The sequence below is a fragment of the Sceloporus undulatus genome, chromosome 3 (assembly GCF_019175285.1).
Source record: "Sceloporus undulatus isolate JIND9_A2432 ecotype Alabama chromosome 3, SceUnd_v1.1, whole genome shotgun sequence".
NCBI lineage: Eukaryota > Metazoa > Chordata > Lepidosauria > Squamata > Phrynosomatidae > Sceloporus > Sceloporus undulatus.
In genome coordinates this window covers 126827413-126853778 of record NC_056524.1, presented here as the reverse complement: position 1 = coordinate 126853778, position 26366 = coordinate 126827413, and the positions used below count along the sequence as shown (strand labels likewise).

Genomic DNA, 26366 nt, shown 5'->3' with positions numbered 1-26366 from the left:
TCTCTCTCTCTCTATTATTATATATATATATTATTATATTATATCTAATACTATATAAATATATATATATAACATATATTATCTAATTATATATGATATAGTATATATTATAATATATTATTATATATAATCTATAATATATTGTATGTTTTACCTTTTTTTTATATATTATAAATAAATTATATATATATATATATAATCTTTTTATATTATATATATTGTATATTTTTATATTATATATATATTTAAATAAATATATATTTATATATGTATATATATTTATATATATTATGTGTTGTATATTTTATATTATTTAAATAAAATATATATTATTTATGTATACATATATATGTGTGTGTGTGTGGCCATCTTTTCTGATTTTCATACTGTTCCTGCTTTCTGTCTGTTTTGCTTCAATATGCAAGTTACTGTATTCCCTCCTTCCAGCATTCTTTAGTTTATAATTTATTTTATTATTCTATTATTTTATTATTATTATGTATTTATGTCTTGAACCTTCTCTCTTTTAAAAAAGCGCGAGAAGGCTCAGACGTAAAATACATAAAAATAAAATAATAATACAAATGCATAACCTAAAGAAGGCCGGCAAGAGGAATGCAGGGGCATTGAATAAAGAGGACTGAAAGCAGGAACACAGTATGACAATCAGAAAATATTTTACCATTATATATCATTTAATATAAAACATTGTAATTAGTATTGTTTATTATAATCCCATTTATTATTATAACCATCGCCTTTAAATTCGCTATAGCCTGTTCGCTGATTTGTTATTTTAATGGATGGTTTTAACCCTTCTGTGTCTTGTGTTTTAGGGGAGGGGGGGGATATTGTGGGATTATAGGTCATTTTTAACTTGTAAGCTGCCTCGATTGCCATTGACAGAGAAGCAGGGTATAAATAAAGTTTTTTTATTATTATTATTATTATTATTATTATTATTATTATTATATTACATGTGAGAGGAAGGATTGCTTCTTCAAAGGGAAAGGGAGTGTGGTGTAAAAAGTTTCAGAGAGAAGAAACAGATATCATTCAGCTGGACTTTGAAGATGATGCTTATTTATTATCTATGTAGGAATGTAATGTTTATGATGTGGATTGTTATGGGGAGAGGAATTGTAAACACTAAAATATCCTTTGTGTGAATGCTGTGTGGTGAAGGGGCTGCTGGAGTCAGCATTTTATAATGAAATATAATAATAATAATAGAAAGGAGGGTTGTTAGTGGCATGGCGCCAGAAGGAGTGGTGAGAGGAAGGTGGGAGGATGTAGGGGTTTTGGTGGGGGAACCTGAGAGGACTCGTTTTTAAGGGCTTTGGTTCTGAGAAAGACCTGGAGCTTGAACATTTCTTTGTATGTGTGTTCTTGTTTTTCAGGTCACGAACCAGGTGAGCAGCTCCTACCTGTTATTACCTGCCAGTCAGAGCATGGCCCCTCTTCTTCTCTGGGAGCGTCTGGGTCTTCTCTCGATAACCTTTCTGCCATGTTATAGTGGGAACGAGGGAAATAGGGTGGCCTTCCAGATGTTGCTGGGCTGCATCTCCAAGAAACTGTCCTTTGTATAATCAACAGCCGGGTAGACATTGCCCACCTTTGTTCTGCGTTAAGATATGCATGCTTTTGCTCTGTATTGATGGATGCTGCACACATAGCAATATGTGGCATGTCTGTGTTCTCTCTCTCTACTATCTCCCTACTGAGGCAACTGCTTAGGTAGGCTGCTTTTATTGTGTGCCTTCAAATAATTTCAAGCTGTTGTGTGCCTTCGTTTCTGAGTTAAGTCCAACCTTAAGGTTGTAACAAGAAGAAGTGGAAGGACCCTGAAATGTGGATTGAGTCATCCTCTTTCATGGGCTATAGGCTGCTTGAAGAGCTATTGTAGTGTAGTGGGTTGAGGGTTGGACTAAGGTTTTCTTGGTGAGTTTCTTCAGAGGGGGTTTGGCATTGCGTTCCTCTGAAGCTGAGAGAGTGTGACTTGCCCAGAGTCACTCAGTGGCTTTGCATGGCTGAGGGGGGATTCAAACCCTGGTCTCCAGGGTCATGGTCCAACGGTCAAACCACTACACTACACCGGCTTTTCAAGAAGGCTGTAGCCCATGAAAGTGGATGACTCAATCCACGTTTTAGGGTCCTTACTCTTCTTGTTGTTGTTACAAACCCATAAGCGAGAGCCTTCCAAATCATCTTATCTTCAGCAGCCCTGCTCAGGTCTCACAGACTCAGGGCTGTGGCTTCCTCAACTTTGTCCATCCATCTGGAATGTGGTCTTCCTCTTTTCCTGCTGCCTTACACCTTAGCAAGCATTATTGCCTTTTCTAGTGAACCATGTCTTTTCATGATGTGGCCAAAACATGACAGTCTCAGTTTAGACATCTTGGCTTCTGGGGAGAGTTCATCTCTTCCACACTGCATAGTTATAGCACTATGGTTCTACTTTGATTTCCATGGGATCCTGGGATTAGCAGTTGAGGGAAGGGCCTTTAGAACTCCTTTGGTGCCTCTGACCAAACTGTAGACCTCATGATTCCATAGGAGGAAACTGTGGGAGCTAAGGTGAAATCATGGCCATATATAAATGACAACTCCCAGCATTCCTGACCATTAATCATGCTGTCTGAGAGTGATGGGAGTTAATCTGAAATACCTTGGAAGGCCCCAGGTTATGGAAACCTAATACATGGCAAGCTTTATAGTTAGAATGTAAGGTATTCTGGACTAAAGTGTCAGCTTTTCTGAAACCAACCTTTATTCTTTCTCTAATAAATTAGGACCTTTACATGTTAAAATAAAATGGTTTGTGAATGGAGGTCTCTCTTCTCTAGCAGCTGAATTAATAATATATGAAATATGATCAAGCGAGTACTTTAGTCATGGGTACATGGGTCAGCATAAGTTTACCTGAAGTCCTGTCTACAACAATTATATAGCTTTATAACTTTCTAGCTTTAGTAAAGTGTCTAAATATTGATCACTTTAATTTTAGTGGTTACTGTTTTAAAATTGTGGTTACTTTGTGTAATTTTCTCTGCTTGCTGTCAAATCTTATTGTTTCGATAATTCCTTATTTTGGCTCGCTCTGACTTTATAATTTCTGTCCATAATTCCCTTTAACACGTTTCATCCCTTCTGCATATACTGTATAAACTATCTAGATAGTATCATGCCATTTCTGTAATCTGTCATACCTATAAGACGTCTCACTGTGTCCTGTATGACCAGTCCTAAGTGACACTGGGAAGTGTGCTTCCGTAATGCTTAGGCAATGCCTCAGTTTTGTAGAGAGGGACAGCAATTAAAAGATGATGGCGCTGATGTGGGAAGAAGATTAATTCTGACATGTGTACATAAGGAATGAAGGTGAGGAGTAAGCTTTAAAAATATGGCAACACCTAGAATATACTTGATCATTAATTATATAGAACTCCACACATTTTTTTTCAATCGGTTTATTTTGTCACCTACTTCAGTGGAGGAAGCTCCTAGTTAACTAAGGACCTAAACATTTAGCTGCTTCAGGTCACTTTGGAGGTATGTTGTTCAAATGGCACACACATCTTAAGAGGCCAGAAGCTGTACCAAAGCTGTGCTCTAGGCCTTAGGACTCGAGTGTGGCTTTGGTGCGGCTTCCTTAGGACGCATGCAGCATTTAAAGAGCATACCTCCAAAGTGACCCGAAGCAGCTTTATTTTGGCCTGTCTGTTCGGGCCCATAGTTATAAAGTAGCCTTCTGCAACTTGGTGTTCTCCATATGTTTTCATCTGCAGCTTGCATTATCCCTGCCCATTTACCCTACTGGGTAGGATTGATGCGAATTAGGGTATCCCAGTATATCTCGGGACATCAGAATAGAGAAGGCAGAATAATAGATATAGGGGAAAGGTAAGAATCATGTCGTCTTCCAGATATTGAATTGCAACTCCCAGCATTCATCACCATTGGCTATGATGACTAGGGATACTGGGAGTTGCATTTCAGCAGTGTGTAGGATGCACAATTTCCACCCTTGGTATAGAGCCATCAAGAGTGTGACGTTTGAGAATGCTGTCCCTAAAGAAGCTGAGATGAGGAATTGAATTTGTATTTGGTTTCAGCTAAATACAATAATAAGGAAGAATTCTTTTTTGTGAGACGGTTATCTCTATGTACTGTGTAGGGGTTAGAAAGGCGTTGTTCAAGATTGTCCCAGAGAAAGCAAAAAGAAGGGAAGAGTTGACTGGTGTTCTGACAATGCTGAAATTATTCTTTCTAGCATGCTCAGAAATCTAATGCATCAGCACATTTGCTTCATAAAGGAACTTTCCTTTAAGTCTGTTGGGCAGGCTAGTTTTGATTTCCATGTAGATTTCCATGCAACAGTTGTTGTTTATGCAGAGCCAGCCGTGTACTTTGTAGCAGTTTATAAGCAAAATGAAACTAAAAACAAAAAGCCCTGGCCCAGCTTAGTTTTACAGTGTCAATTAAGAGATAACAGAATGTGAGTAGGGAGAAACCTGGGTAGCAGGGCATGGCTATGAGCAGAAGAAGTTAACATGTACTTAAGAACTTAATGGTAGCTCAGGATTAGAATTAAAGGGCTAAGCTGAAGTTCTTGTGGAAAATGTGGGTTTACCAGTGTAGCGGTTATTCTCATTTATGTGCCTGCACTGTAGGCTATATTTCAGAGGAAGGAACTGGCAGAACCACCACTGAGTGTTCAAGTCAACTAGTCAACTAGTGACTTGAAGGCACATATACACCTGTACATTGCTTATTGTAAAATTCCAAGCACTATGATCAGTCATGAAGCAAACTTTCCATTGGAATAAAGAAAATACTTTTTTCAAGCCTAATTATATAATCAGGACTGAAGCATTGTGACAGAAAGGAAAGGGTTAACCTTGATGCAGTTACTCCTTTCTGCTGTTGCCATGTAAAACAAAAAGGCTTGCTAAAAACCCAAGAACCTCCCCTTGGTGCCAACAGAAGGCTTTTGACCAGACAACTATTATGCAAGTCTTTTGCTATGTGGTTGCATATGAGAAAGAAGATAAGAAAAAACTTGTGTGTTCTTCTGGCTTTGTGTCCCTCACAGTATTGTGTTTTTATATGAATAATTATTTAATTCTATCCTAATATTTTGGCTCTCTGTGTTTTTATCTGTACCTACTTTTAATCCTCTTGTGTCCCAGTTTGGGGAGTAAGGTGCAATGTAAATTAAATGCCTAAATGGTTTGCTAAATAATGTCTGAAGAGTATCTCCTGGATATGTCTTATGTAATACTTGCTTTTTAATAATGAATGTCAGATTCCCATGTCGAGTTGCAAACTGCTTATGTAGCTTCCCATAGTTCATAAATGTGAAGGATGTATTTATTGACAGATGTTTCTTTTTTAAACTAGTTTCTCAAACAGCTGGGGATACATCCCAGCTGGCAATTCGTAGATGTATACGGTATGGATCAAGAACTACTTAGCATGGTGCCAAGACCTGTTTGTGCTATCCTCCTCCTCTTTCCAGTTACAGAAAAGGTAAATATTTGTAGATCCCTAACACAGTGATCTTGTTGATTACAAAAACCTTCTCCTGGGTCTCAGGAATGAGCTAACAAAATGAGATTTCAGCCTGGCATATTGGACCTGGGAAGCAAAGCAGTGAATGTCATTTTCCTCACCTTCTCTCCTCATGTACATCTTCTCAGGATGAAGATGTCCTCATTTCTTAGGGCAGTTTCCCATGATATCCAGAGTGAAGAGCAACAATTCAAACCAGGATTTGTTCTTATCACCTCTTCCCTTATTCCACTAGACCTAGGTATAGCTGAAACCCTGTAATCAGGAATCTTTGCAGTAGAGAGGTACTGTCAACATTTTATTTAGTAACCTTTGGCTGCTTTAAAACAATTTTCCCAAGATACTATGAAATAAACAATGTGTATCAGGCATTTGAAATTCTGATTAAGCATGGCATTTCTTTAAGAAATTACTTTTTTTCTTTCTGAATGAAAAAGCTATGTCAGCAATGTGTTGTCATATCTTCTAAATACATTTCCCTCTCCTATTGCATAAAGTGTATTCACCATCATTTTACAAACATATGCAAAAAGTTACAAGCCCACTCCCTCATATAACTTGATGGCTATGTTTGTGACACATCAACAACTTGAAAAATAACACAAGTAGAAATTTTCTTCCTGGTCACCTAGATGCAGTTCTTTGCACAGAAATGGCAATTTAGAAGCCTATGTTATAGGGTCTGCTAATGTTGGCTCTAGACATGATAATATTCTAGAAGCATATTTTATAGAGCTGTATATTGACTGGCAGGTTTTTTTAAAGAGTTATTTTTGTAGAACAACAACACTGCCATACCAGCGGGCATTGCTGACCAAAGCATATATTAATCGGTTAAGAGTTTCTAATAAGAGAGTTGTTGTTGTGTGCCTTCAAGTTGTTTCTAGTTTATGATGACTCTAAGGCGACCTTATCAGAGGGCTTTCTTGGCAAGATTTGTTCAGAGGGGGTTTGCCTTTGCTTTCTTCTAAGGCTGAGATGATGTGACTTTTCCAAGGCCACTGAGTGCGTTTCCATGGCTGAACAGGGATTTGGACCCTGGTTTCCAGTCATAGTCCAGCACTCAAGCTGCTACATCACAGTAGCTGTATAGCTGCTTAATTTTATCAGACCTTCTTTCTCCTCACCTTCCCACTAGGGCCCTCCGTTCTGGTAGTCAAGGTCTGCTGTCTCAGCCCAGGATTTCCTCTGCCCCATCCCGGATTGCCTCTTTTACTTGCTGCCCCTCACTCTGGAACCTTCTTCCCCCACAAGCAAGAGCCATCACTTCTTTAACCAGCTTCAAAACGGAGTTGAAAACCCTCCTGTTCAGAGTAGCCTTCCCAGGCATTGCATCATTGTCGCTTACTATTTGATGTTCTTTTTGGTGCCTGTTTATCAAACCATTTCCTGTATTGCTATATACTGTAATGCATATCCTACTTGAGAGTATGTATTTTCCCTGGAAGAAGATTAACCATCCATTATGAAGCCAAGCCCTCCCTCCAGTCCATCTGCCTTGGTCCAGACCTTGGAGGTAGAGAGGAACTGCTGGACCTCATCCTCTTCCCCTCCACTCCTCCCTTCTCCTTTTGTGTTATGTCTTTTTAGATTGTAAGCCCGAGGGCAGGGAACCGTCTAATTAAAAAAGATTGTATGTGTAAATTTACAGCGCTTCATAAATAAAGGCTAATAATAATAATAACAATAATAATTAATCAGTTAAAATACACTGAATCAGTAAGATGCTATCCTTTGTTAGTTGGATAGCAGATCTATTGGTGCCTAATTATTTTTTATTTTTAATATTAGTACTTAAAAGCACCAAAGATAGAATTGTCTGAAAAAAGAAAATGGTAGGTGTTTCTTCTCAGATAGCGCTTATTGCAGCATATGCTAATTATCTAATTAGTTTTTCATCAAAGCAACAGGTTTTAATGACAACCAATTAACATGTGTGTACGAGTATTTGAACTGGATGACAACACAGCTTTTTAATTACTAAAATATAGGAGGCAAATTGAAGATTGATACTCCTTTCATGTAAAATGTCTGAGAATGTTATACACCTATGCAACTAATTTTGTTTGTTGAGGTGTTCATATCATCGTATCTTCTTCAAGTGGGAAGATAATGATTAAAACCTTTGGCCTAAGTTTAACATCAGATTGGAAGAAACAGGCTGGACTGCCAGTTATGAAACAGTGGAATCCAACTAGAAGGGAGGCAGTATCTCCCCTGCAGCCAGTCATGCTCCCTTAAAACTAGCCCGAGGCCCACTTCCTGCTAAATCCTGTTATTCTGCCAGCAGAAGTTCAGGTACACACCACCTCCTGATACATTTTCAGTAGATTGTAATGTTCTGAATAATGAGCACAACCAGTCATTTGTGCTTTGAAGATTATTTAACCGAATATTAAGGGTTATGTGCATAACAGACCATGCACTGCCAACTTTTTGGAAGCTTTAAGACATGTGACAGCCATATGAAAACTAGTCAGATACAGTTCTTTCAGTTGACAGAAGTTAATTTTTCATTCTGTTTACTGTCAGTAAAATAATATGATGTTTTTACATTATTAGGAGTAAAGAAATAGATAAACTTTTGTTATATAAACATCCAATACAAACAATGTGTTAATGTTTTCAACTGGGACATATTTCAGATCCAATATATCCTTCACAATTAAAAATGAGCTAATTCATCAAATTCTTTAGAACTGAATGGGACAGTAAAAAAAAGAGGGGGGAAGCACTTCAGCCTCATCTCAGTTTGTGGAGGGATGTTATAATTGATTAGTAGGAGTAAATACTAACCATGCTAAAGACAAAACATGAATGATACTCAATGCATGTATACTAAAAGTTAGAAGTAAAAATGGGGTGAGATCCTAAAGTTTAGAAAAATCTCCAGTTAATGCTGTACATTGGGCCTGACTATGGGCCTGAACAGATAGGCCAAAATAAAGCTGCTTCAGGTCACTTTGGAGGTGTGCTGTTTAAATGACACACACATTTTAAGAGGCCAGAAGCTGCACCAAAGCTTCCCTCTGGTCCTTAGGACTGGAGTATGGCTTTGGCGAGGTTTCTGGCCTCTTAGGTTGCATGCATCATTTAAACAGCATACCTCCAAAGTGACCCGAAGCAGCTTTATTTTGGCCTGTCTGTTTGGGCCCTATAAGTCAAGAAATTTATGCCCAAAAACTAACCTTAAAATCCTGGGTCAATTTATAAATGGATCAATAAAGTGATAGTGCTTACAAAGGTCCTGAAAGAAGCATCAGCCCATGTGTCTCAGCAGTGATTTCGAAAAGAGCTTCTGGGCAGGGAGTGTGTGTGTGTGTGTGTGTGTGTGTGTGTGTGTGTGTGAAAGAGGTGTTTCCTTTCCCCATCTGATGTTAATGCCTTCTCTCCCCACCAAACCTCACATTTAAATCCACATCTTTCCCTCCCTTATATGATGTTAATGCCTTCTCTCCCCACCAAACCCCACATTTAAATCCACTTCCTTTCCAATCTGATGTTATCTCCTCATACCCCATATTTACATCCACTTCCTTTCCAATCTGATGTTAAAGACTTCCTCTCCCCATGTAACCACACATTTAAATCAACTTCTTTCCCTTCCCCATCTGATGTTAAAGACTTCCCCTCCAGCACCTGGGAAGGGTTGTTAGATGGTCAGGAGAGGTCCCGGAAAGGAGAAGGAGGAGAGGAAGTGATTTTTCCCCTCGTCCTTTGTTATAGGCTGCTAAGGTTTATCTTGGAGTTACCCATGGGTCAAATCAAAATCCATGATTTTGACCCTAAAACCTTACCTCAGCTTATACATGAAGTTGACTTGTACAGAACTATGTGCGGTAATCTACAGTGTACCCTTGTTATACGCTGGGGTTTGGTTCCAAGATCCCCCATGTATAACAAAATCCGTGTATGCTCAAGTCCCATTAAATATAATGACATAGCAAAATGGTGTCCCTTATAAAAAATGGAAAATCAAGGTTTGATATTTGATATTTATACTTTTTTTGAACATTTTCAAACCTTGGATGCTTGAATCCGTGTATAAAAAATCTGTGTATAAGAAGGGCCGACCGTATTTCCAAAAGCTGAAATTACTTTATTTCTAGACCGTATTTAACTCTTTCTGATATGGGCTGTTTACAAACTTGATACTATTTTTTAAAATCAAAATTTGAAAATATTTTATTTTCTAAATTTGATGCCTCTTTCTTTTTCACTTTCTAGTATGAAACTTTCCGAACAGAAGAGGAAAATAAAATAAAAGCTCAGGGTCAAGAAGTCAAGCCATCAGTGTATTTCATGAAGCAAACAATCAGCAATGCCTGTGGAACTATTGGACTTATTCATGCTATTGCTAACAACAGAGATAAAATTAACTTTGGTAAATGCTTAATCTTTATTCTTTATCTTTTATAGGTGGCGTTCTTGAATTAGTTACTATTTATGACAGGAAAATTTACAAATACGCAACTGTAGGCTGTGCTGCATTTTAAATAAGTAATACATGAATGATGAGTACCAAATCCAGCATGGATTATTTAGAAAATGCCTCCTGAGAGTTGAACGTGGTCCATCTCCAAGCGGCATTCAGTATAATACAAACAATCCTGTAACTGCAGACTTTTGATTTTTAATTTTACTTCTGTTTGTGTATTAGACTAAAAAGTGAATTGGAAAACTGGTAAACCTTTCTGTGTTTGAAGCTTACAGTATATCAACACAGCTTGAAATTTCATTGTGCCTTGAAAAAGTACATTTTTAACAGTTCATGTTCTTTAATGTGTTTAGAAGCAGATTCTTCTTTGAAGAAGTTCCTAGATGATTCGGTACCCATGAGTCCTGAAGAGAGGGCCAAATACCTAGAAACTTATGAAGTTAGTATTTATTTACTTAATTTCAGTTTAAACTGCACTTTTCTTTTTTGCTTATAATTTACACTTCCACATATTTAGCCCAGTCACTATCAAGCAAGATTGTAGGGCATTTATTAAACAGTCACCACACAGCTTAGGATTCAATTATTACTCAGAATATCAAATAGCTAACGTGTGGTGTGGGTGTGGGTGTTGCTTTTTATTTAACCAGTAAAAAGTTTATGTAATATCAGAAAGAGAGCCTACACAGCATAATGGTTTGAGTGTTGGGACTAGGACCCCAGGAGACCAGTGTTCAAATTCCCACTCAGGCAGCAAAACTCACTAGGTGACCTTGGGCCAGTAGTGTCACTGGGGGAGTGAGGGGGTGTGGATCGCACCGAGTGACACCCCAAAAGAGGGGTGAAGAAAGCAGTGGCACACCTCTTCAGAAAACCCTGTGATAGGATTGTCAGGATCATAAGTCAGAATGACTTGAAGGCAAGCAACAAATGTTAAAATATCAAGACAGGAGCCTTTTCAGAATTACTTAACGAACTAAAAATTCATGATTTAACTCACATTCACTGCCCCTCGCTGTTAGTGTGAGGTGTGGGTGTGGTTTTGCATTGTGTTGTACTATAATATCAAAGCCTGAAAAGATCAAGATATGTGACCTTCAATTTCAGTGACACCCAGTATTGAAGGAATGTTTTGATAATCTACATAGTCAAATGTACAATCTTTTTTGTAGTGTGCTGCACATTTGCCTTCAAGAGGCCTATTAACTTATGGGGCCCATGAATTTCCTAAGATTTTCTTAAGCAAGGAAAACTGAGGGCTGGAACAGACAGCCCAAATATGCTTCAGGTCATCATCGGCGTGCAGCGTTTAAACACTGCATGTCACAATGATGCCTTGAAGCTGCCTGAAAGCTAGGCAGCCGCCCATACATGGGCGAGTTTAAGGCGCTTTGGCGGCACAGCATTTATACGCTGCATACCACTGGAGCGGTTTGAAGCCGCTATGGGGTTGCAGCAAGGTGACGAAAGCTGCCTTTTTGTCAGCCAAAGAAGGAGCGGATCTTTTCTGTTCCTTTTTTGGCCAGGTTGAAGGTGGATTGGGGTTGTGGTGTGTGCTTTCACGGCCCCAATCTGTCTTTGGAAGGAATGGCTTCAAGTCATCCCTTCAGGGCCATCTGTTTTGGCCCTAAGAAATGTTTTTGTCAGTTCTTTCTTCTGAAACATAACTGGCAGCACCTGCTATTCTTTGCCTATCTCCCATCCAATTACTAACCAGGACTCACCCTGCTTAGTTTCCAAGATCAGATGCAATCAAGTATTTTTAGGGTATTTATGGCAGGCTGTCATTACTGTTAATTTATAAAGCATATAATACTGCCATTCAGCATGAGCAACAACTCCATCTGCAGACTTCTATCAGACATGAGCTGTGTTATAGTGGATAAAGTATATTGATACAGTATTTTCTGACTTTTGTACCAATAGTGTTTTTATTGAAAACAAAATGTTAATAAACAGCTGAAGCTTAGCAATACAACATAGGCTGGGCAGATGCTTTAACTAATCTTAACAACTGCAATCTCCAGTTAAGGGACCTTTGGTAGCAGGATCTGAAAACTGTAGCATGCTTAACTGGCAATGGACTTATGTGAAGAGTACTGGGTTATTTGAGCTGTTGGTCTTAATTGACTTTGAGGAAGAGCAATATTGTTCTTACTTCAGTTATTCGTGAAGGAACTGCTGTCCTGCCTGGGCCTTCTTTTATCAAAGTGGATGATTGCTTATCTAGGAAACATGGTGTTAGAGTAGTTGAAGATTCTTCTGAATTACTGTGTTGCTTTCAACATAAAGGCAGATGATTAATTATGCAGCTGCTAATATTAGGTTAAAAAGAGTTCATTATTTGTTGTTGTGCTCCTTCAAGTTGTTTCAAGTTTAAGGCAACCTTAAGGTGAACCTATCATGGGGTTTTCTTGGCAAGATTTGTTCAGAGAGGATTTGTCTTTGCTTTCTGTTGAGGTTGAGAGAGTGTGACTCACCCAAGTGGATTTCCATGGCTGAGCAGGGATTTGAACCTTGGTCTCTATAGTCATAGTTCAACGCTCAAACCACTAAACCATAATGGTTCAAGTTTGTTATACTCCTTATTTAAAGATTGAAATTTTAAAATGAGGTAGCTATTAAATGACTGCATATATCATTGATAACTGTATAATGTATACATTTTAAGATCTGACATAAAGACTAATGACAATTCTTGAAATTTCAGGCTATTCGTGTTACTCATGAATCCAGTGCCCATGAAGGTCAGACGGAGGTACTAAAGTTAACTTTTACTAAATAGAGTTGTTAGTAGTGTTATTTCTGAACTGTGGTAAATACATTGCTGGAAAATTGTTCCTTTCTCCTTCCTTTGAACATTTCCATCAGACTGCTAAAAGCTCCAGAAGAGCAATATCATAGAAAATACGCACATGTCAGCTCAAACATATGAATTATTCTATAATAATTAATAGGTTAATCATTTTCTTAGCACAGCACACTTGTCTCCACCAGGGGGAGCAACCCCTAGAAAAGGCGATGTCATTCCTGGCTCCTGCTCCAATAGAACACATTTCTGTCCTTATTTACCATTCCATAACTTGCTGCTCTTTGTCTTCTCCCCCAATCTAACTTCTAACATTCCTCTTAAAGTAAAACTTCCTCCACTTTCAGCCCATCTCTCTGTTTTCATCATCCCTTTAAAGCCCCCACGCTGCTGAGCTGAGCAAGGGAATAAGCTGTCTGACTGTGCGTTAAGATTCGCTTGGATTGAAGAGAGGTTTCCTGGCCTGGCCAGAGATCCTCTCCTTCCAGCCCCATCTCTGCATCCTCTGCTGTGAGCTGACAGGAGCAGGAATAGAGGTTGCTGCGAATACAAAGGAAATTGCTGGAGTGGTCAGCTGAATTGAAACCCATCTGTTCCAGTGCCTCTTTGTACTGCCCACATTCAGCCCAAAATGGGCCAGAGGAGGTAACACTGAACTGGCACAAGGAAGGTGTGAATATTGGGGGCCCTGTAGCCTATCCATGGTTGCTGAGAAAGAGCTTTTTACTTCTGAGTTGACGACTTGGCTCTGAGCACTAGATCTCCCAGGAGGCTGTTGCCATTGCTGCTGCCCACCATATCAGGGATAGAAAGGATGGAGCACACAATTCCCACTTCATAAAGCGTCCTGGTGCGTAAAACAGAATGTCCCCATGGCCAAGGGGCACACAATGCTTGCCAACATGACTGTGTGGGGAAGCCTCAATTTTCCTGTATGGTGCACACTTGGTAAGCTGGAGAGGCCTTAGTTTCTAGGTCTGATGGGCACCATCTTGATGGCCTTGAAAGCCCTCAGTCCAATGATGCAACAGGGCCCCCCAGCAAAGAAACACGGGAAAGCCTGAAAGGCCCCCCCCCCCATCCTCAACAGCAAAGCCTATGTCAGACACTTACCTGGAGAGTATTACGGTGTGCTAATGCCGCCTCCATTTTTGGGGGGAAGTAAGAAGGAAGATATGCTCCAATGATGAGGATGAGTCCATGGCAGTTCTGCTCTCTGCACGGTTGTTTCAGTCAGATGACTACTGTATTATTAAGGAAGCGAGTTGGGATATTAGGCCTCAGCATACCTGCTGGAGCCTCCTCATACCTAGGATACAGACCTTACCCAAGGGAGCTGGGGGTGCTTCCCTAAGCAATCCCCTCTTCTCTTGGTTATCCCCTTTCCATCTCTGGATGTAGTAAGAGAGGAATGGAACAAGTCTGCCTCCAACAGGCCTATTCTATCATGTGTTTTTAAAAAATACCCTGCCCAAGAATGTTATATCTAAATTACATATGCCCTTGGTGGATGCCCCCATTTCAACCCTTGTATCTTCTGCCATTTACTCAAAAATAGTGAGGATATGCTGGACATTAGGAAAGCATAGGCTGCCCTTTAGAAACCATGTCAAGCCTCCTTGGCCCTGAGAGCTACAATTTCAGTCTCCATCGTGACCAGAGCATCCATGTTGTGGGCCAAGGCGGTATTAAATGAAAGGTTAATAAGGTTAAACTAAGACAAGAGAAGAACAAACTGATGAAGGTTGCAGCCTTCACAACAGTTGCCAGCTTGGATGCTATCCAGTTAAGTGCCAGGATAAAGGCAGCATCTGATGTGGTGAGGCGAGAGATATGGCTTGCAAATTGGAATGTGGACTCATACACCAATCAGAATCTCACCTTTGCCTCTTCCTAGGTATCAAGCTTTTCAAGGAGTCCTTGAACCCTGCCCTGGTTGAGACTAAAGACAGAGAGAAGGCTTTAGTTTTAGGCAAGAATGGGGGCACAGATAAATGACACAGAAGACAGTTGGGCATCCTTTCATTCACCTCATTGCACACTTCAGTTCAATTCCTTCTTTTAATTCAGGGACTTCAAAGGATACAGATCTCAGTGGGGAGATCCTAGGTTTCAACTCAAGCAAAAACAGCCCACAACTCTAGCAGACAACAGTCCCCCTGCATAACAAGGATCAATGAAAAATTTCATAGGCCTGACATCAAACTATCAGTAGAAGGCAGTCTTCAAGATTTTGCGGACACTTGGGATATTTCAATCTCATACCAGTGGCTACAGGATACTGTCAGATAGGGCTACCTAATCTAGGTTTCTTGCAGACCTCACAACTTCATTGCTTCCCCCAAAATCTGTGAAGCTGCAGAAACGTCGCCTTCTAGTGAAGAGCCACATTGAACCTAAAAGGAGTAAACTGGTTCATCAAGACATGCTGCATTTCAGCTGGAGACACTCAAGCACATTCTCCAAGGTTTTCAGCCAGAGAATTCCTGATTTCTCTGGATTGGACGGAAGCATGCCTTCCCATCTTGGTTCACCCTATTGCCAGTTCCTTGGCTTTGGTCATGGAGGCTTGCATTCCCAAAGCAAAACAATACCGTTGGGCTTGTCAGGGTGTTCTCCAAAATCATGGTAGCCATGGTGGCACACTGGAAGAAGTTCCACCTTCATGTTTATCCATACCTTGTTGATCTGCTTATTTAATCTGCTTCTTTCCAATAGGGCCTCAGAGATGTCCAGCAAGTGCTTCACTCATTGACCATCCATGGTTTTCAGGAAGATCATGGGAGAGCCTCTTCACTTAGTTTCATGAGATCAGCACTTTGGAGCCATAATCAACACATGGTCAGGTATGGTCTCCCTCCTCCAGCAAAGAATTCAAGCCATCAGAACACCATTTTGTCAGTCAGAGGTTCTCCCCTGCTGGACTTAACCCTATTGGCATACCTATAGGGACTCATGATATTCACGATAGAGTGTCTCCTTTGGGCCCATTTCCATGCCTGATCTCATCAGTGGCTTCTGCACCCACACCAGTCTGGCACTGCAGTGAGAAAGTGCTGTAAAATAAGGGTTTACCAATCATTCTGCCAATCCCTCAAATAATTGATCTTCCCTGCCATCAAGGAGGAGAAGTATTTCTGGCAGTTGACCCAAGTGCAGATCACCACTGACGCTAGTCTGAGAGGCTGGGATGCCCACTGCAGGCCCCACCTAGCTTAAGACAAATGGAACCAGGAGGAAGTGAAAAATGGTATGAACTGGCTGGAATTAAACAACCCGACCACAAAACCCCATTTAAATCTCGGAGGGGGAACAAATCACCCAACCCTCATGAAGAAGGTCCAGAAGCTACTGATCTGGGCAGAATCACATATTTCCATAGAGGCAAAGCACCTTCAGGGCACTCTAAACTCCCAGGTGAATTGGCCCAGCTAGACAGATAAAACCAAGATGAGTGGATCCTACATCCAGAAATGTTTCATCTGATAACCAGAAGGTTTAGCCAACTGGACATAAACTCTTCACCTCCCCAGTGAATGTTAAGATAAACAGCGAATGTCAAGATTAACCTCAAGATACCAAACAGAGGGTGCTGAAGACATGGACACCCTGTATCTCCCCTGAGCCAAAGGAGTTTCTGTATTCCATCCCAGTTGCCCTGCTTCCCAGGGTAAGGAAGGTGCAATGAGAAAGAGCCTCAGTAATCCTAGTTGCCTCAGTGTGGCTGAGAAGTGACTAATTCTCCGAATACATACACAATTCCTTGACTTGCCTCTTGACACAGGGACAGATATACCATCCTGATCTGGAGTGACTAGAAATTGAGCAGAGAAACTGGTGGATATCATCCTGATCTCTAGACATGCACCAATCAACAGAATTTATGAATACAACTTTAGAATTTTCTGCAGGTGGTATAGATACAAGCAGATCAATTTTCTCAAGTTCTCTATTTCTTATTGGAATTTCTCCAGGAGAGCACTGACCAAGGTCTTATATCCAATATGATCAAGAGGTAAATCGCAGCCATCACCTCACTGCTGCCTCATGCACAGGGAGCCAAGATTGTGTTGCATTGCATCCACATATTCTCAGATTCCTCAGGAGTCTGATGCTCTTTGCCCCACCTGTATTTCACTGGTTTCCTTTCTGAGACAACACACAGTTCTCATAGCATTCCACCATTTGAACCTTTGTGAGGTCTTGTTAAATCACTTATCTTAGAAGATGTTCTTCATGATTGCCGTCCCTTCACCACACAGGCTGTTGGAACTCAGCACATTGTCAGACCAGACTCTGTCGTGCTCTGGATGCCCCTGCTTTTACTCTTAAGGTGAACTCTGCCTTCCACAGGGTGCTGGTAGTGATCCTCCCTACCTTTTGCCCTTGCCCTTCCAAAGATTTGGAGAAGATATGGCACACTTTGGCCATTCGCAGAACTATCCACATTTAACTGAAGAGGACGAACAACTTTGATTTTTGGATTCCTTGTTTCCTTCCTGCCTGTTCCATGAGAAAGAAGATATCAACATCTGCACTTAGCAGGTGGATCAGCGCTTGCACTATGGCTTACTGTGTCTGGGAGTTCCCCCACCAAGGAAAATAGTTGCTCACTCAGTGAGGAGCATACGACATCTGACTTTATCCAGCCATACTGCCTTAGCAGAAATCTGCAGGACATCAATGTGAAAGTCACTCTTAACATTCATAAGGCCCTGTAAACTTTACATCTTGGACTCAGGTGAAGATGCCTTTAGCTGGTGGGTGCTACAAGTAGTGGAAGTTACAAATAGTAACATGGTAGACTCCAGCAGGCAGCAGCAATACCCATCCTTATCAAGCTCTAGTATATCCAAATGATGGGGCTAAACCATATACATATGTAGATAGTTTGTAAGGGGCATGTCTTTTCTCCCCTCTATCTGTTGTTCAGTTTCACTTTTAGCAAAAAAAAAAAAAGTTTATTTTTTCTCAGATTGTCCTTCAGCTATAATAGTGACTATAACCTTTTGAGGGTTACTATCCCTGGTGGAGACACAGGGAAAATATACTTTTTCTGCCTTTTAGAGAGATGGGGAAAGTAATTTTTGTGGGGACAATACAGCACTGGAAAATTTCCAGATCCTTAATCTTCTCTAGCAATGGTTGCTGCTCAGTTCAGGATCTGAAACTAGTTTTATAAATGAATCTAGATCCTAGATCAAATGGGAATGTTTGTCATGATTCTGGTGAATATCTCTAGTATACATGTAGGCAGCAGTACTGATTCTGCACCATTCTGTAATGCCAGATGATCAGTCATCTTACTTTTGTGGATTAAGAAATACTCTTCAAGAGTTGTTCACTCCCACATCACTGACTGCAAAATAAAACTGTTGGAACAACAAGGTATGTTTGTAACTACAGTGGGGCATTGGTGAAATAGTGGGAATCTACGCCTCCTGGCGTTTCACAGATCCACCTGTCTTTCTGAAGCCTTGCATTCCCAGAGGGCTTTTCCCTTGCCCTTGTGCTCTGTCCAAAAACCTGCGTGAAACAACTTCCAGCTTGGGGTGCAGGGTGATGGCAAGCCCCGGGCATGCATTCTCCCTGCTTTGTTGCATTCAGGGAGCATGCCAGCCTCCGTTTCTGCCGTTGGAATGGAAAAAGCAGAACTGTCCCAGCCACAGCAGGCCTTGCCACTACCTTTGCTGCTTCCCTCGGACAGCGTTTTGGCTTGATTGCACTCAGACGCAGGAGTTTTGTTCACTATTTCTGCATTTTAAATCCACGTTTGGCTAACATTGCAGATCTGGAGCATGTAAATACCGATTGTCCACTGTATACTATCAATTTATACACTGATTTAGATGAAGAGATTTAAGAGAAACCTGTAAGAGAATAACTGTTCTTGTTGCTTTTGGCAGCACACTCTAGGCCACAGGTTGCATCTGACTGTCCAGGGCTATTTTTTCAGCTCCCATGATACCTTGGTGTAAAACAAAAATTACTCCCTAATACCTCCAAATACCACAAGAGTAATCTGGGTGAAATTTGTGGATATTTTCCTCATGTTTATGCACCCCTAGCTATTTAGGCCTAGGAAAGGCCTTTAAAAAATAGGAATTGAATAGAAAGTGACTTTTCTGGGCCTAAAATAGCCCATGGGACTACAAAATATAGCAAATATGTCCCCGTGCTTTCCAAAGGTCATAAGGGCATTAAATGCATTTTTGCCTTTGCAGTGGGGGCCGCATCTCTCTCAGTTGTCCTGTGGGGCAGTGTGGACCCCTAGCTTCCAAGGGTTGCCTGTCATGACTGACGTGGTTACCTTTAGTATTCATTGAAATGTTCAACATCTGAAATGGGTACCAGTGGTCAAGATGACAAACTTGAAAAGGTGTAAGTTGCTGACTGGTTAATGCTGTAAGGTGAAAGATTTCAAGTTGTATTTTTTTTTTTGGGGGGGGGTGACTTTCTAAACAAGTGGTTGAGAAAAAACATGAAAGAATGGCATAGACCTTTATTTTGTATTTGAGTTTATTTATTTCAAGTTTATTTTGTATTCACAATTCTCGGGTAGATGGTTTATACTTCAGCAGAATAATGAAAGGCTATAGAGGTGGCTGGGAGCAGACCAAGGAGGAAACCTTTCTGTCTGCAACATGTTTATACTATTCTGATATACTGTTCTAACTGCGTTCTGTGTACTTATGCTGACCACATAACCACAGAGTTGTCTTTGACAACGCTGGTTCTTCGACTCAGTAACAGAGATGAGCATCACCCCTTACAGTCGGACATGACCTTGTCAAAGGGGAAACCTTTATTTTTTTAATATCTAATAGGTTAGATGGTGGGTCACACCTACAGCTTCCTTGATTTATTTCTGCCCTGTATAACTGCAGGGATCCATCTTCCAGTTGTCTTATCTGGGAAATGTGTGCCCCATCCTAGAGAACTTGTTACTCAGCCACAGGGATAATCTAGGTAAAATTAATTGTTTAGGAGCACTTGTTCTTAGAGCATGCTGGGACCATCAAGTAAGGGCCTTGATGCATTCTCTGCAATCGACTGCCTGCTGCATCAGTTTTCTCCAGTAAAACCTACCTTATAGCAATGATGTATGCCAGTTTTTTCTATCAGAATCTTAGGGAGACCTAGAATTGCAGCCAGTTCCAGCTCCAACATGCACATATTTTAACATATTTGCACTTCAAATTAAATTGCTTTCTTTAAAAAAATCCCAGCTTGAAACAATACATTTTATTCCAAATATGAAACACAAGAAAACCCTTTTAGAATTATTTAAAAAAAAAATCTTTGGGTACATGTCCTTTGTTTTATTCTGGATGCCACTAAAAAGCCCTGACTTGTGTATTACTTGCTTTGGTCAACATGTTTTTCCCTATTATGTTGCTAAAATGTGAGATATTATTATATTCCAGTGATGGCGAACCTATGGCACGCGTGCCAGAGGTGGCACTCAGAGCCCTCTCTGTGGGCACATGTGCCATCGCCCCAGCATAGAGTTTGCCACAGTTTGTTACTAGAAAACCAGAGGGACATGGCACTTTGCAATAAATAAGTGGCTTTCGGGTTGCAGTTTGGGCACTCGGCCTCTAAAAGGTTCACCATCACTGTTATGTTCTATTATGCAAAGGTTTGAATTAACATAGCAGTATATTCTGAAATGGGTCAATATGTTTTAATGGTTTGAGTGTTGGACTGGGACACTGGAGACCAGGATTCAAATCTCAGCTCAGCCATGGAAATCCATTGGGTGACCGTGGGCAAGTCACACTCTCAGCCTCAAGAGAATGGGTATGACAAATCTCCTCTGAACAAACTTGCTAAGAAAACCTTATGATAGGGTTGCCTTAGAGTCACCATAAGTCAGAAACAACTTGAAGACACATAACAACAACATATTATTATTATTATTATTATTATTATTATTATTATTATTAAAATACATAACATTTTAAATACCAATAATGACTGCCTCCAGTAGGTCCTGAATTCCTGTACAGACTGATTCTTCCTTATCCAAAATGCCTGGGACCAGAAGTGTTTTGGATTTTTTCAGATTTTGAAATGTTTGCATGTCCAAACATAATACTTTGGAGATGGGACACACATCTAAACATGGAATCCATTTATGTTTTCTGTATACCTCAAAGTAATTTTATATATCATAATTTTAATAATTTTGTGCGTGAAGCAAAGTTTTTGTACACCGAACCACCAGAAAACTAAGATGTGACTGTCTCTGCCACCCACATGGGCAATTTTTGGATTTTGGAGCATTTTGGAATTTGGAATTCCAGCTGAGGAATACTCAGCCTGTACAGTATATTGAATGAATCTCCTTTGTTCACACAACAATTCATAATTGGGGAGTACAGCAGTGCCTCAAACAAACACATCTCTGTAACAAGTGTTTTCTCTCCATTAAATTAAACAATCTGGTTTAGATATCTCTAGAAGGCAAATCATACTGAATTAAGATTCATTTGGAAAAAGATTTAATGTGTTCTCATAATAACGGGTGAGACGTAACTTTTGAAAGGCTTAATTTAAATGTATATTATACATTTCAAATTAGGACAGCTGAGCTCAGAAAATGTTAAAACAACAATGAGTTCTAGTGAAGCAGAATCAGTTGTAGATTTTTGTTGTTGTTTTCTGGAAACATTAAGATTTACAGTAATGGCTTAGTCTATGCAATTTCCCGAGGAATGGCTCATGTGCTGCTTCCTTTCCTTCTGCATGGGTTCCTTGTCTTTTGCTTCTTCTTGGTTTTTGTTTATTGGGAACCCATTATCTAAACCATCAAGCTCCAATTTGGTCCTGAGCTTGGAAATCACTTGAATTGTGGATGGAAGGCAAGTACGTACAACTGCTGGAACATCCAAATCAGCAAACTAACTGATTTCCACAAGATAGCAAACAGTGAATCCTTGCTGAGGAAAGTGGGTGGCACATAGCACAATCATGATCATGAAAATCATGATCTGTAGCACAAACATGATCATGAAAGACGTGTTTAAAAGATGAGGTAGAATAGTTCTTTTACAACAGCAAAATAACCTTAAAGCAGTTTACAATTTCACATAACCACAGTCTCCTTCATGATTCTGGGAATATCTGAATGAAATTTTAAAACTAATTCTTTAAATGTTCTGCTCAGATGTCGGATTTGCTCTCTTATTGGGAACGTTGAGAGCTTCTTTGATAGATTTCTTTTTCCAAGGCAGCATAATGACACCACATGCTAGGATTGTTGAATTACATGGTTGTAAAATTAACCTCCTTCATTTCCTGCCTTTGTTTTTTTTTTAAATGTGCTGGCTCAAGTTTAAACAGACAAAAGCTATTCCTTTGACTACAAAGTGAATTTTAGTTAGAAATATGCAGCTAGCAACTTCCTGCTTTTACAAAGAAAGCTCAGGAAATCTAGTTCTGCTCCAAATGGTGAATTACACCTGAATTATACAGAATGTGTACAACCCAGTCCATACATACATGGCATGACTGTTGCAATATATATATATGGCCATAATATATTTGATATGAAGCAAGGATTTCTTAGCTGAAGCAAGGACAAAGAAAGGACTTGGAAGGTTAATTCATCATGACTTGAGCTGTTCAGGCAGGTACCGTAGTTATTTTCCTGTGCTAACCTTGCTTCAAAACCTGTGATTTCTAGCACTAACACTTTGACCACGATAGCATCTTAAAACATTAACATGCAGTGTTTAATCCTGGTTTACATACAAAGAACAAGCATTGGTTGCTGAGGTCATTTGGAATGTGCCTTGACGTTTAAAGATGGGATTTAGAGTTATCTGGGGTAATGTACAAGTAAAATCAATTTTAAAAGTTTAAAACAATTCAGAAAATTTATTTCATGTTGAGTTGGAGACAGATAAAAAGAAGGCAACTAACTAGTTCTGAAGCTGTGTGCACACACACACACATGCATTTTAAGAATGAAATAGATACTGGATTAATGGTGATATCTCCAGTGTAAGTTTAGTATTAAAAATGGTAGTAGATTATGTGAGGGGTAACGGGTATTGTTTTAGCTATGTCTCCTACAAAAAGCTCCTGAGTAAACTTAGAAATCATGTAATTCAGCCATTTTATCTGGTGCAGTAGAAGCGGTAAGTAGGAGTTAGTGGATAATTCTAACATAATTAAAACAAGGACAATTAATGTAGAATTCTCATAATTAAATTTCCTTTTTAAAAAGAGTTGCACAAAAATGTTGGTATTATATTTCCATTTTACATCTAAATTACTTGTTCATTTTCTGCTTCCTTAATCATATAAACTGCAGTGCTTTTACGACTGGCCTAATCTGTCGTCTTGATGGAACATTGGTTGAATTCCTTAGCCTTCTTTTTCAGAACAAAGTACACATGCTGTAAAAGTTATTTCCTGCCCTGTGTTCACCTGACAAAAGCAAGTTTTTATCTGGCTAAGCTTTTTTTTTTTAATTGTTTCTGGATAAACAACTCATATATAAGGAAAATAAAACCTTTCTCTTGCAAAGGAAGGCTGATGTGTTAAGGAGTGGAAAGTTTGCCATATCTTTGCTTTGGTGTTTCATGTATGAGGATTTTGATAGCTTTCCATTTTCCAGCCTGCCTACACACCTGTCAGTGAAAACTTTCTCTCTCTGAAAAGGTTACCATACAGTGAACCCATCTTAGGGATTAATAAATTCAGGTGTTTTATGGACTTTAATGTCTGGTTCAAATTATTCTAGTTTAGGCCAGGGATGGCAACTTGTTACCTTCCAGATGATAATGCATTATAACTCTCATCAGCTATAACAAGCATAACCAGTGGTTGGGGCTGATGGGAGTCTTAAGGTAGCTAGAGGCACACAAGTTGCCCAGTCTTGATTTAGATGCTTGTGAATGGGCTGCAGATGCTTGCATGATGCCCCCCCTTCCTCTTATCCCTTTGTATGTAAGAGAAAGAGTGACAGTTTCTTCAGGATGTGTGAAACCAAGCAGGATCAAACTGTACTTCGTTATCCTTTTTCAGTAAGTCTTGGGTAGAAAATCCCCTGGACTAGACCAAAGTGTGCAGGTAACATGTAATCCAAATATGCATATTTAAGGACCAAGGAATAATTTCTTCTCCAAGTTACTTCCATAATGTTACTTGCAGTTGGTCTTCTATACTGGTTTTCTAATATCGTACTTCACCTAGGGTTGTAGATTATGTCCACAAATGTAGTGCCTAGTGTTCCTTAACAAGTCCTTGGAAAGAGAAGAGGAGATTGTGTAATTGTAGAAAGTCTTTCCACCAATGTTGCAAAAGTTAGGAAAATTAGTGGTGATCACTGAAGTTTCATGAATGGATGACAATTTCCCCCTTTCCTCATATATTTTGCACTCTCAAAGGACAAGCATATTCACTGATATTGCAGGAATGGGAAAAACTCAATATGCCAGTTTGAAAATCAAATAATAAATTGTTATGATATACAGGCTGTCCTCATTCAGATCATGCAGTGAGTAAAGATTTGTTTTTAAGCTGTTGAGTTACCTTTATTATGACAGAGGTTGTTATACAGCAACTCCCAGCGTTCCTCACCATTGCTAGGCTGGTTAGAGATGATGCAACTTTCAGTCCAATAACAGCTTCACACCCATTCTGATTTAGGGCTGTGATCAGTAATACAGTTTCCCCCCCGCTTCTGTGTAGTATGACACAGCAAACATTTCCATGAGGATAATATTTGAATGATTGTCCCACAGTTTCTATTTTTCTGAATGTTTCTTTGTTTTAAATGCTGTTATACATCACTTTGGGAGGTTTTGTTGTAAATAAACACTCCAATATATAATCTAGTTCCATGCAGCCTAAAATGGTACATCATAGAAAAGATTTATTAGTTAATCTGCTGATAAGTTATCACTTCTAGAGAATTCCTGCAGTGATCAACAGACTGTGCATCCCTTTACTTATCTATATGCCCAGCCTTGCACTATCGGTGACTTAAATGAAACATACTTTGATACAATAATAGTATAGAACCACTAGCCTTTTTTTTAAAAAAGATGATGATAGTCTAAAGCATGCAGGCCATTTCAACAAATCACTTTGTGTGAAGTATACCATTTTGAATAGTTGATCTTTTGAAGATTATTTGCCTGTACCCAGTTTATTCTACCCCTTCCCCTGGTTATCACGTAACAGAAAGGTACTTTAGCAACTTGTAGCGCTATCATTCAAAGAGTGAAAATACATTTGCTGGTTACAAAAGTGCTGTTTTTGATCCTAGTACATCTGTTCTATTCATTAAATACCACCAATACATTTTTAGACATAAGTTCTTGCTGATATCTTCAGCTAAATGTCTGTCCATTGGGGGTTGTACAAGAGAGTGAAAAATATAGCCCCGTGTAAAGTGTGTCTTCTTTTAATATTTATATAGTCATCATCATCCCTGCTGCCCTCGCCATCCTCATCACAGTCTCAATTTAGCCACTGCAAAATGAAGGCTTCACCTTTGCGTCGCTCTGCATCCTTGACACTGATCAGATGTGATCATGTAGCCTCTGCAAAAGCTACAAGCCCTGTAAAGGCTACAAGTCCACCTGTCTGCCTTCAGCGTTGGAGGCCCACAATACCCTTATCATCTATTGGGCTCCATTGTGTTGTAAGTGTAGTCGGTCTTCCATCTCTTCTCTATGGAAAGCCTTTTGCCTCAACGTTTCAGCTCGAACTAATTCTGCTCTCTGAATTCCTTTCTGGTCTTTCTGGTGTAGTAAGCATATATCCACTATGTTTTCCTATCTGAACTCCTCAATAAAAGCTCTTACTAATGAATATCGAATGGCTAAGAAGGTTGCCTCTAAACAAAAGGAAACTGATACTTGTTTCTTAGCCTTATACCCACCTATTGCTTGGTTATTCTTTTCATATTGGTGTTTCAGTTGGGCCTGCTGACATCTCATCTTATGCCAAATCCATTTCCTTCTCAACTGATTTAATGTTGCTTAAATTTTCTGTTTTCTTGGCAACTTTACTCTTTAAATTTGTAGTACATAATTCTTCTGGTTAATGATAAAAAATGTCAATTCCTGTATTCATTACTCTTGGATCATATACTCTTCTTCTTTTAAAGTGTCTTGATTTACTCCAATGAAGCAACACTTTCTTACAATTTAACTTCTTTTATAAGAGGTACTTAACATGTTTCTGCGTCCTGCATACTGTACATTGTTTCCGTCTATGCAAAGAGAGAGAGAGAGAGAACTGGAGCAGTTGTTAAATTGGATTGTAATTACAGTTTAACGTGTACATAAAAACTTTGCCTAAACCCTAATTCCACTTAAGGTAGAGTAGATCCAGTGATCAGTGGGATTATGTAAAATGATCATCGTCATTCTTCTGCCTTTCTCCCAAAACCAGGGTTCAGAGTGGTGTACAGAAATCCACTTGAAGACCAATAGTAAAAATAAAAACCATACCATCATTGTTAAAGTGCAGTGAAGCTATGCATAGAATTAAAACCATTAAAATAAATCAAAGGACAAA

The 26366-nt window shown here is 39.5% G+C and overlaps 1 protein-coding gene across 2 annotated transcripts; it reads left to right on the top strand.

Moving 5' to 3' along the window:
• The first annotated feature begins 1307 nt into the window (after window positions 1-1307).
• UCHL3 (ubiquitin C-terminal hydrolase L3) lies at window positions 1308-25635 on the top strand. Of its 2 annotated transcripts, none has more exons than XM_042460140.1 (6): window positions 1308-1412; window positions 5404-5532; window positions 9802-9958; window positions 10366-10451; window positions 12723-12770; window positions 25261-25635. In XM_042460140.1, exons 1-6 carry the CDS (start codon window positions 1380-1382, stop codon window positions 25624-25626), a joined length of 819 nt encoding a protein of 272 aa, XP_042316074.1. In that variant the 5' UTR covers window positions 1308-1379; the 3' UTR covers window positions 25627-25635. The 2 variants fall into 2 exon arrangements, with proteins under 2 accessions (XP_042316074.1, XP_042316075.1); XM_042460141.1 differs by lacking the exon at window positions 25261-25635 and adding an exon at window positions 15540-20278 and having other exon boundaries at window positions 1319-1412.
• Window positions 25636-26366: the final 731 nt, after the last annotated feature.

Coding starts and splice junctions, on each gene's coding strand:
- UCHL3 (XM_042460140.1), top strand. CDS start 1,380: ATGTGTGTTCTTGTTTTTCAGGTCACGAACCAG. Junction 9,959..10,365: donor CAGAGATAAAATTAACTTTG/GTAAATGCTTAA, acceptor TAATGTGTTTAG/AAGCAGATTCTTCTTTGAAG. Junction 10,452..12,722: donor AATACCTAGAAACTTATGAA/GTTAGTATTTAT, acceptor TTGAAATTTCAG/GCTATTCGTGTTACTCATGA.